The sequence below is a fragment of the Molossus molossus genome, unplaced genomic scaffold, assembly GCF_014108415.1.
Source record: "Molossus molossus isolate mMolMol1 unplaced genomic scaffold, mMolMol1.p scaffold_m16_p_7, whole genome shotgun sequence".
Taxonomy (NCBI): domain Eukaryota; kingdom Metazoa; phylum Chordata; class Mammalia; order Chiroptera; family Molossidae; genus Molossus; species Molossus molossus.
In genome coordinates, this window is record NW_023425401.1 from 26,667,389 (window position 1) to 26,679,698 (window position 12,310).

At 34.8% G+C, this 12,310-nt stretch overlaps 1 protein-coding gene across 4 annotated transcripts in view; it reads right to left on the bottom strand.

The window, feature by feature from the left end:
• Positions 1-12,310, bottom strand: part of PHF14 (PHD finger protein 14) — a 178,650-nt gene that overhangs the window by 106,392 nt on the left and 59,948 nt on the right. For all 4 annotated transcript variants that reach the window (XM_036246815.1, XM_036246817.1, XM_036246816.1 and 1 more), the window contains 4 exons: positions 7,918-8,013; positions 5,480-5,583; positions 2,957-3,088; positions 281-449 (listed from right to left, as the gene is read on the bottom strand). In XM_036246815.1, the coding sequence (XP_036102708.1) occupies positions 281-449; positions 2,957-3,088; positions 5,480-5,583; positions 7,918-8,013 (501 nt within the window). The remainder of the gene's footprint in view (positions 1-280; positions 450-2,956; positions 3,089-5,479; positions 5,584-7,917; positions 8,014-12,310) is intronic.

The window sequence follows — 12,310 nt, forward strand, 5'->3', positions numbered from 1 at the left end:
GACGAACAAGGCTTTGGTAATGTTCTATTTTTGAAGTTGGTTGGTACGTTCATTATATTAATGGGTGTTTATTATGCTTTAAATGGAATATATAAGCTATAAATTCTTAGGTATGTATGGTATATTTCATTATGTAAAACAATACAGTCTTAAGAATAACCAATGGCAATATATATGTTTATTTCTTTGTCTCCTGAGTATATGATCACCCTTTGTCTTTCTGAATTTAAGTTTCAGCCTCAGAATTTTTTGATGATTATGATAAGTAGGGGATAATTACCGTGTTTCTTATTGGAATCTTCTTGGGTTCCGGAGGCATGTCCTGCGGAACAAATTTCACTGGTTCCTTAATCTGCCGCCTTGATCGTTTGGTCCCATCTGGTAAGGTTTCCATGGCCATCTCTGCTTCCATGTCACTGCTCCCAGCCTGGTCACACTCCGAACACTGCCTACACAAAGAAAAGGAATAAGTTCATACATTTATTTTTACCTTCTAGTGTTAGCATTGGTTTCTATAAATACAAAATTCAGGTATATGTGAAGAATATATAAAAATATACATGGGTATATGTGACCACAGGGTATATAATGACTATACATACAGAAAGGCATATACACTCCTGTAATAAGTATAATAAGAACATATGTTATAATGCTGCATGTTTAAGTGAACTAACATAAAAGAGTCAGCACTGATTAAAAATGTAGTTTCCCTGATCTGGCTGGTGTGGCTCAGTTGGTTAGGCACTGTCCCGTGCACCAAAAGGTTGCCAGTTTGATTCCAGGTCAGGGCACATGCCCAGGTTTTGGGCTTGATCCCCAGTAGAGGGTGTGCAGAAGGCAGCCGATAGATGTTTTGCTCTCACATCAATGTTTTTTCTCTCTCCCTTTCCCTTCCTCTCTCTCTAAAAAAAAAAGAAAGAAAAAAAAATCAATAAAGTGTTTAAAAAAAAAAAAAAAACAGGTAGTTTCTCTTTGGTAATTATGACTTTTCCATGAGTGACATGTACTATGGCACCTGGAAATCAAAGTCATTTACTGACCCTGACTCAGCTATCATCTTTTCATCTTAATGACAAGCCATGATGAATATACCAACTAAAAAACTCTGTAGAAAGTTTCTAAGAAGTGTTGAAAAATAAATGGGTCATTTAGTTAGTGGCCCATACTATTTATGAAAGAGGAAATATAAACTTACTCATTAAAAGAATTCAATGAAGCGTTTTTTAAAACACGGGGATGTGGGAAGATGGCAGATTAGGAAGCAACAGGAATCTGTCTACCTAGAACACAATTGTACTAATGGAATCTGTCTGAGGTAACCGCTTCGGAACTCTGGAGTCTATCGAAGGCTTGCAGCTTCCAGGGAAATGCTTGCATGGGCAAACTGCTGTTATTTCAGTCACCCTCAGCTCGTAGCGCAGTAGCAGCTCCCAATGCCCATCCCACCCCACGGCAGGCAGTTGTGTACACATTCCTGCACTAGCTTGCACATAGGCATTAGGAGCCAGGGTGGGCAAGATGAACCCTGACTTCAAATATTGGGATCTGTTCTCTGATCAGATTGCTGCTTTTGATCGTAGAAGTATGGACAAAAAGGTGGGTGACCTCCCCATCAGTCTGAAGTAACTTCCAGGACTTAAAGACCAGTGTCCTTTATCCCTCCACCTTCATTTTCCTCTTCTTCCCCTTTTGGGAGCCATACATTAAAGACTAGGACATTCAATGCCCGGCCAGTGTGGCTCAGTGGTTGAATGTCGACCCATGCACCAAGACATCACCAGTTCGATTCCCAGTCAGGGCAGATGCCCAGATTGTGGGCCCTATCCCCAGTGGGGGACATGCAGGAGGCAGCCAAATGATGTTCTGTCTCATCGATGTTTCTCTCTCCCCCTTCCTCTCTCGCTAAAATCAATAAAGAATTTTTTTTTTTTTAAAAAGACTAAGACATTCAAAAATAAGTGCATATATGAGAAATTAGAAAGTGACCACCCTTGCCCAAGAAAAAAAAAGAAAAAACTCAGAATAGCTATGAGAAGACCATAATATTATACCACAGGCTGATCCTCAGCACAGAGACAGCCCCTATAATAAACAAACAGACAAATAAAAAACAATAACAAAACACAGCATACCCTGGGGGCAGAGGAGAATTTAATTTGTAGAGTTATCACATTATTAAATTTAAATATCCATTTTTTATGAAAAAACATAAAGCACACAAAGAAAGGTAAAAGTATGGTACATTGATGGGACAAAAATTAAGTAAACAGAAACTGTGTCAGAAGACTTGATGGCAGATCTATAAGACAAAGACTTTAAAACAACTCTTATAAAGATGCTCACTGAACTAAAGGAGGTTGTGCAGAAAGTCTGGGAAACAATGTATGAACAAAATGGATATCAATAAAAAAACAGAAAACCATAAAAAAATTAAAAAGAAATCTGGAGCTGAAAAGCACAAAAACTGAAATGAAAACTTTGAGAAATTCTTACAATAAAGCAAAAGAGAGTTACAAACACACTAGACAGAATTCATGCTTTAAGAATCCACTAAGATACCAAAATAGCCTCAATTAACTTAAAATTCATTTCTCAAAAAAAAAAAACCCTTTAACAGGCTTATTCATATAATACTACAATAAACATTTATGCCAGAAGCATTTTTACCACAAAAATAGAAAACAGTAACAATGTGAGGTGATGAGCATGTTAATTAGCTTGATTGTGGTGATTTTTTTACAATGTATATGCATATCAAATCGTTAAGTTGTACACTTTAATATATATTCAGTTTTTAATTGTTGATTATAACTCAATAGAGTTGAATAAAAATGAAAGTATCAATTTTAAAATTGCCACAAACTTTATTAATAAGCAATATAACACTTCATCTTATGCTGTTGAAATGAAGCCAACTCAATTCTAACATCTAAATCCTCCCCATTTTACTTACCAATAACTGTTTTTGGTCTTTCTTGGCATCCTCGTAAGAGGAGGGTCCAGACATCCAAGATGGTAATGAAGTTTACAGGTATCACACAGTAAAAGAAGATGCTGATCATGGTTCTTCTTACAAATTCCACAACTTTGAATAAAGGCAGCAAATAAAGTATTAGATTATAATTATCATAGTAAAACAGTTAATTTATAGCATACTTTTAAGTTTCAAAATTTCATCACAATTAAGATTCTTTTGTTGAAATCAAATATTTTTCATAACCTATCTTTTTGTAATGTCAATAACAAATTTTTAATTCTAATACTTTTGAAAATATAGAAAAATAGCTCAGATCTAGTATAAATTTAAATAGTGCTAGAGATCAACCTTTTGGAGTAGGGCATTTATGAGATATTTATTCTCAACATCTTTATCTGACTTATCACTTAAAACCCATTTAACATTAGCTCAATTTTCCTCTAAAATTATAAATTATTAAATAAGAATTTTCCAGCTTTCTACTTCTCTAAAACTATAAAAGTGACTTTAAAAACAAAATTCAATGTTGTCTTTTCTACCATTAATTATAAATCTTTCAAAGAGCCCTCAATATGTAAATAAGCTACTTATATACATGAGTCTCTTTTCAAAATCAGACTTTCAATCTTTAAAATATACTATAGCCCTGGCCAGTTTTGTTCAGCAGTTAGAGCATTAGCCCATGGACAAAGGGGTCTCGGGTTCGATTCCTGGTCAGGGGTGCAAACCTGAGTTGCAGTTTCGATCCCCGGACTGGTCGGGGTCATGCAGGAGAAAACCAATCAATGTGTCTCTCTCACATTGATGTTTCTCTCTCTCTGCCTCCCTCCCTTCTACTCTTTCTAGAAATCAATGGAAAAATATCCTTGGGTGAGGATTAACAACAACAAAAATGTACTACTGTATAGATGTTTACTGCAGAGAATGAGGAGCTTTACTATTGGTATTACTGCTATTTTGGATTTTTGCTTTTAAGGAATCTAACTTTTCTTATGCATAAAGGCAACTTAGCTGAGAGCACATGTACCATGACCTGAAAATCTAGAGTATATTTATTTATATTGGGAATGTAAAGACTGGGGAAAAGCTTATGAGAACCGAAAACAGCCATCCATGTACAGAAATAGCAATGATGTTTGAATTTAAATAATCCTAGGAAAAAAGATCATACACACACACAACAACAACAACCACAACCCATATTTGGTTTCAAAGTTGCTCAGGGTTAAAAAAAAACAATCACCTAAAATATATTCAAAAATTGAAAATGAACTGTAGTGATAAAACTCAGAGGTATAGTGATATGTCTGATGATTCCAAATGAACCAAATTGTTTGGGAAAAGTTTGATTGAGAATGAACTTGTCTTCACACAATACACTAAGACATTAGTGGGTTTTCCCCACATTTCAAGGAAGTTATTTTGTACTACCTAAGGAGGGAGCCTTCAACCAAGATTGGAAAATAATTATAAAGATTGATGTTGTGGCTATTGCTGCTATTTCCGGAAAAGGAAGAGGTTGTAGGGATATTTATGTATTACATAAGCATATATGCATGTTTACAAGAATATAAAGGTTTGTGTATGTATATATAAACACAAATGTAAATTTACTAGCATCTTCTAAACTTTTCTCATTTAATCAATATAATCAGTTATATTTAAAAGAAGATTGTTCGGGGTTGAGAACACAAATACAGTGCAAAGATGATGTGTTGTGGAATTGTGCACCTGAAATCTGTATAATTTTGTTAACCAGTTTCACCCCAATAAATTCAATTAAAAGGATAAATAAATAAATAAATAAATAAATAAATAAATAAAAACAAGATAGAAAGAGGAAAGAAAGAGCAAAAAAAAAAAAAAAGATTATAACCTATTAAGGTATGGAAAGAAGTCTGAACTATGCAAAATTACTATAATGGTGGACACTGTAAAATATTGAGCCAAAAAAGTAAAGAACAAAAATTTTCTGAAAATAAAATTATTACAACTTAGCATAGAGAGAAAAAAATATAGACAGATTTAAATCTAAAACTTATCTTCATTATCCACCACTGTACAAAGGCAATAATTCAGAATATATATATATATATATATATATATAGTACCCATCAGTATCTGAAAACACATGCAGAACTCTAAAACTCATTCAAATAAAACACAAATGCCCATTATCTAATGTATTGTTTAATTATTTATAAAAATAATTAAACTCACTTTCCAATTCCCCAAAGAATGAAGTTTATGCACATATATCCTCAGTTACTTAAAAGATACAAAAAGTCATTTACCTTATTAAAAGATGAGTAAAAACACTCTTCTATCAAACTTGAAAAGAATCTTTGATGATGGTATTAATAAAATTGAACTTTAAATGCTATTAACTTAAATTCTGGTGTGGACATAATTCATTCTCAAATACCTGAAGTATCTTGTTACTAAAAAGTATTAGTTTAAAAATACACAATATTAATTTGTGATAATTTCATTACTTGCCTATAAAGTACTGTAGGAAGAGTGGATATCTTTTGCGCGCCTCCTTCTTTTTTACTTGGTTTTCGCTCCTTGGGTGCTCGCAAAATTGCCGGTATGTTCAACTTCTATTGATTTGAAGAAATGCAGTTTATTTTGTTTTAAAGAAATATAAAGTAACATTTTCTCTCTATGCCACTCAAGTCAAGTGACAGTGCTAGGATTGTGAGGGGAAAATGTTTTACCAGCTATTACACTGGCAAAAAGGATTAAAATGAGTTTTTGTTTCAGTTACTTCCATTAGAAACCTATAATTACATACTTCCATCAATTTTCAGTGGAACAGTAAAACATTATGAAAATTAACTTCTTTAGCTTTAAAAAGCGAAAGACGATGACAAGCATTTAAGAACATTAAAAAAAAACAAACAAAAAAAAAACCCACATACAGTACACTTAACAAAAAGAATATTAAAGCCGTTTATTTTCCTCAACATCCCAACTGCACTGGTGCTCCATAGGTTAATTAGAAAAGTTATCTTATTGGACCAAATTCTCCACAATGTGAATGAGATTCTCTTTGGTTTTCTACTACTCTGTAGTATGCTGGCTCCTCAGACAGCAACCATCTATCAAAGTCATTTGTCAGTGGCCCAATGGGCTAGCATCTGTTCAACCTACCGGAAAAAAAGTGTCATGCAAGCAGTACAAATGAATTCTACCTCTGCTGTGTATTTTACATTTGTACAAGGAAATCTGTGAACTTCTGTTAAAACTCATTTAATAAATGAAAATGCACTTTTATAGCAGATTTGTGTGACACCAACATGCAAATCAAGCCAAAAGATAATGCTACCTTGGCAAATAAAGAACAGGCTTGTACTCAAAATTAACTTCTCTAAATATAAAATATATAACACCAGCCCTGGCCAGGTAGCTTGGTTAGAGCATCATCCCATCCTGATATGCCAAGGTTGTGGATTCCATCCCCAGTCAAGGGCACATACAAGAAACAACAAATCAATGTTCCTCTCCCTCTGTCTTTCTCTCTCTCTCTCTCTCTCCCCTCACCTTTCTCTCTGTTTCCCCTCCCTCTTTCTCTCTAAAATCAATAAATTCATGTATATAAAACACCATAATCTTACAAAAATCCATCAACAACCTATAGCTAGAACAATGTCAGTTCTCCATAAGAGAGTGTTCGTTCTCACCTTTTAAATTGTTATTCACTATAAGCCAAATACACCCTGTTCACGAAAGCATCCTCAAAGCTAGCATAGCGCAATACATATCATCAGTACGTGTTACTTCCTGAAATAATATGTCTATACAAATTATATGATGAATTTGTCTCTTTGTAAACCTATGAAACAAGTACAATAAAAAATATATTTTCTTTGAAAATCATCCTTCACAAATAAAACTACTTTCATAGTGGAAAGACCACAGAGTGTGTCCATCATCCTTAAACAATATAACTGAAATTACTTGAATGAATTCTTAATTTATGAATTATACACACTATACTAAAAAACAAAAAACAAAAAAAACAAAACAAAACAAAAAAAAAAACTTCAAAGAAATCCATTTGGCAAGGATTCTTCTTTTCAATGCCAAGAATGTTAACAGGCTAAAAATGTTCAAGGGTAAAGTTATTTTTTTCACAATAAATACCTACTGAAGGGGAAAAGCTACACTTTAAAGTTTCAAAAATCATTTCTTACATAGCTAAAAGGTAAATCAACACAAAAACAAATCTCTTCAGCTTGCCTTTCAAATTTTACATTAAAATTACAAAATCTCTCATGTCAATGTTTCTCTCTTTCTCTCCCTCTTCCATCCATCTCTCTCAAAAAAAAATAAATAATTGAGAAAATATTATTTTTTAAAAAGCCCTTGCCAGTGTAGCTCAGCTGGTTGGGCATCATCCTATACCCAAACGATTGCCAGTTTGATTCCCAGTCAGGACACATGCCTGGGTTGCAGGCTAGATCCCTGATAAGGGGCATGCAGCAGGCTGCCAACTGATGTTTTGTTCTCACATTGATGTTTCTCCTTTATTTTCCTTGTCCTAAAAAAATATTTTTATAAAAACCCAAATATATAACAAGAACAAGACAGAAGAAAATATGACAAAGAATCTAAAACTGCTACATTTTAGGAGGGAAATGCTTCAAATCTTAACTTCATCACAATGATAGGTCAATCATTTAGAGCAAATGAGAAAAAATCTGGAAACAAGAAAGCTGTTAAAACAACCAAACTAAGCTACAGGTTTGCAACAGGCAGCTTCTAATGCTCTAGATGTATTTCAGGCAGAAATCATTACACCAGAGGATTAGGTGACCCTAATCAAACAGAATCCTTTAGTTAACAAAGTGACAGTTGTATCAGAGATGTGGTTTTCGAAAATAATACAGAGAACAAAAATAGAAGGAGAGAGCAATTGGAAAGAAACTAACCTGCCCTGTGATTCTGCCTAGTAAGGCCCATATTCCTTGTCCTTCACTCCGAAGTTTCCCATTTAGGTTTTGTAGTTCTTCTAAAGATTCACATAGCTACAATGCAAATAATTAAAATTAGTAAACCATTCAAATATATAGTAAAATATGTAAAAATATAAATGACTCATCAATGAATATCCAAGAATATCTGTATTTATATTCCATACAGTTTTAATATATTCAAGTCTCAATACTACTGACAGATGAGGCTATCCAATTAGTTAAGAAACCGCAACAAAATATAAGCATTTTAGTTTATGTTAGCATTTTTATTAATGACAATGATACCTAATTTATATATTGTTATAGTTTAATACAAAACTTCACACACATTATGCTAATTAATTCTGATTATTAGCAAAGCGCATTTCTACTATATCCCAAAGAGAACACCAAGAAACACAGGGTTTTTGTGACTTGGCCAGGATCATAGAACCAGCAAGAACCCCAGGTCTTCTGAATCTAACCCCAGTACTCTTCACTACTATGTGGCTAATTATGGGATTTTTCTTCCTACTAATTTTTTATCACTTAAAATGTTACCTAACAGTAAGTCAATACCAGTTTTATATGCTCATATTACTTATTACCTAACATTTTAGCTACCTATTGTTTTTTTTAATTATTTTTATTAATTTGTTTTTGTTACAGATGTTATCTCCTTTCCCCACCATTGACACCCTCCTCCCCTTCGCCCCCATCCCCGACCCATCCCCTGGTTTGTTGTCCATGTCCACTGGTTATGCATACATGCATATAAGTTCTGTGGTTTATCTCTTCCCTCCCCCTATCCCCTCTTCAGTCTGTATCCTACTTCTATGTCTCTGGGTCTATTTTGTTTATCAGATGTTTTCTTCATTATATTCCACAAATAAGTGAAGTCATATGATACTTGTCTTTCTCTGCTTGGCTTGTTTCGCCTAGCATAATGCTTTCCAGGTCCCTCCATGTCATCTCAAAGGGTAAGAGATTTTCCTTTCTTACAGCTGCATAGTACTCCATTGTGTATATGTACCACAGCTTTTTTATCCACTCATCTATTGATGGACACTTGGGCTGTTTCCAGATCTTAGCGATTGTAAGTAGTGCTGCTATGAACATAGGGGTACATATATTCTTTCTGATTGGTGTTTCAGGCTTCTTGGGGTATATTCCTAGAAGTGGGATCACTGGGTCAAATGGCAGTTCAATTTTTACCTTTTTGAGGTAACACCATAGTGTTTTCCATACTGGCTGCATGAGTCTGCATTCCCACCAGCAGTGCACTAGAGTCCCCTTTTCTCCACACCCTCGCCAGCACTTTTTTTTTGATGATTTGTTGATGGTAGCCATTCTGACAGGTGTGAGGTGATACCTCATAGTTGTTTTAATTTACATCTCTCAAATGACTAGTGACATTGAGCATTTTTTCATAGGTCTCTTGGCCATTTGTATGTCCAATTTGGAGATGTGTTTCTTCAGGTCCTCTCTACATATAGTTTTTTAGGATATTTCTTTTTGAGCTCCCTCATCATTAGAATAAAAAAGTAGCCCTGGCCAGTTTGGCTCAGCAGTTAGAGTGTCCACCTGCGGACCAGAGAGTACCAAGTTCGGTTCCCGCTAGGGACATATATCTCAGTTGCAGTTTGTCCCCAGTCCCAGTTGGGGTCATGTGGGTGGCAACCAGTCAATGAGTCTCTCTCACATCAATGTTCCTCTCTCTCTCTTTCTCCCTTTTTCCCTCCTGGTCTATCTGAAGTTACATGCAAAAATGTTCTTGGGTGAGGATAAAAAAATAAATAAATGAAAAGGTAGAATAATAATTTTAATTGGGAGGTATGTTTTAAAACAAAAATAACATTACTAAACAATTCAAGATAAAAATAGCCATTTAATAATAAGCTTTTTATTCTCCTCAAACTATTTCAAAAAATTCAAGAAGGAAGACTTCCAAACTCGTTTTATGAGGCTAGCATAATTCTAATTCCAAAACCAGAAAAAGACACTACAAAGAAAGAAAACTACAGGCCAATATCCCTGATGAATATAGACACCAAAATCCTGAAGGCAAAATACTAGCAAATCGGATCCAGCAATACATCAAAAAAATTATTCACGATGACCAAGAGGGGTTCATCCCAGGGATACAAGGCTGGTACAATATTTGCAAATCAATAAATGTCATACACCACATAAACAAAATGAAGAATAAAAATCATATGATCATATCAAGACACTGAAAAAGCATGTGACAAAATCCAGCAACCATTTCGGATAAAAACGCTCAGCTATCTGGGAATAGAGGGACCATATCTCAAATATGAAAGACCTACAGCCAACATCATATTCAATGGGCAAAAACTAAAAGCATTTCCCTTAAGAACAGGAACAGCACAGGGATGCCCACTTTCGCCACTCTTATTTAACATAGTACTGGAAGTCTTAGCCACAGCAATCAGACAGGAAGAAAAAATAAAAGGGATCCAAATTTGGAAAGGAGAAAGTGAAACTCATTATTCGCAGATGACATGATACTATACATAGAAAATTCCAAAGACTCCATCAAAAATTTACTAGACTTAAATAAATTTGGCAAAGTAGCAGGATACAAAATTAACATCAAGAAATAGACAGCATTCTTATACACCAATGATGAATTCACAGAAAGAGAAACTGAAAAAAAATCCCATGTACAATTGCAGCAAAAAAAATTAAGATACCTAGGAATAAACTTAACCCAAAAAATAAAGGACCTATTCGCAGAAAACTACAGGTCACTGAAAAAAGAAATAGAGGAAGATATAAAAAAGTGTAAGCACATACCTTGTTCATGGATTGGAAGAATTAACATCATTAAAATGTCCATACTACCAAAGCAATCTACGGATTCAATGCAATCCCCATCAAAATACCAACGACATACTTCACAGAACTAGAACAAATACTTCAAAGGTTCATATGGAACCAAAAAAGACCTCAAATAGCCACAGCAATCTTGAAAAAAAAAAAAAACAACGTTGGAGGGATCACATTACCAGATTTCAGGTTATACTACAAAGCCACTGTAATCAAAACAGCCTGGTACTGGCACAAGAACAGGCACATAGACCAGTGGAACAGAACAGAGAACCCAAAAATGGACCCAAGTCAATATGCCCAATTAATATTTGAAAAAGGTGGCAAGAGCATACAGTGGAGTAAAGACAACTTCTTTAATAAATGGTGTTGGGAAAATTGGACAGCTACATGCAGAAAAATGAAACTAGACCATCAACTTACACCATACACAAGAATAAACTCAAAATGAATAAAAGACTTAAATGTGACTCATGAATCCATAAAAATCCTAGAAGAAAATGTAGGCAACAAAATTTCAGACATCATACGCAGCAGAATTTTCACTGATACATCACCTAAGGCAACAGAAACAAAGGAGAAAATGAACACATGGGACTACATCAAACTCAAAAGCTTCTGCACAGCAAAAGATACAATCATCAAAATGGAAAGGCAACCCACTGTATAGGAGAGCATAACTGCCAATGATATATCAGATAAGGGGATAATTTCCAATATATAGAGAGTGTTCATAAATTCAACAAAAGGAAGACAAAGAACCCAATTAAAAAATAGGGGGAGGAACTAATAAACACTGCTCCAAACAGGATATACAAATGGCTAAGAGACAAATGAGGAAATGCTCATCATCACTAATCATCAGAGAGATGCAAATTAAAACAACAATGAGGTATCACCTCACACCTGTCAGAATCAAACAAGTGCTGGTGAGGGTGTGGAGAAAAGGGGACTCTAGTACACTGCTGGTGGGAATGCAGACTGGTGCAGTCACTATGGACAACAATATGGTGTTACCTCAAAAAGGTAAAAATTGAACTGCCATTCAACCCAGTGATCCCACTTCTAGGAATATACCCCAAGAAGCCTGAAACACCAATCAGAAAGAATGTATGTTCCCTCCATGTTCGCAGCAGCACTATTTACAATAGCTAAGATCTGGAAACAGCCCAAATGTCCATCAGTAGATGAATGGATAAAAAAGCTGTGGTACATATACCCAGTGGAGTACTATACAGCTATAAGAAAGAAAGATCTCTTATCCTTTGAGATGACATGGAGGGTCCTGGAAAGTATCATCCTAAGCAAAACAAGCCAAACAGAGAAAGATAAGTTTCATATTATTTCACTTATTCGTGGAAATAATGAACATAACAGTCTGAGGAATGGGGTAGTCCCAGAGACGTGGAAGTAGGGTACAGACTGACAATCCCCAGAACAGGGGGTGGTGGGGGAGAGATAAACCACATAACTTATATGCATGTATGCATGAACAGTGGTCATGGACAACAAAGCT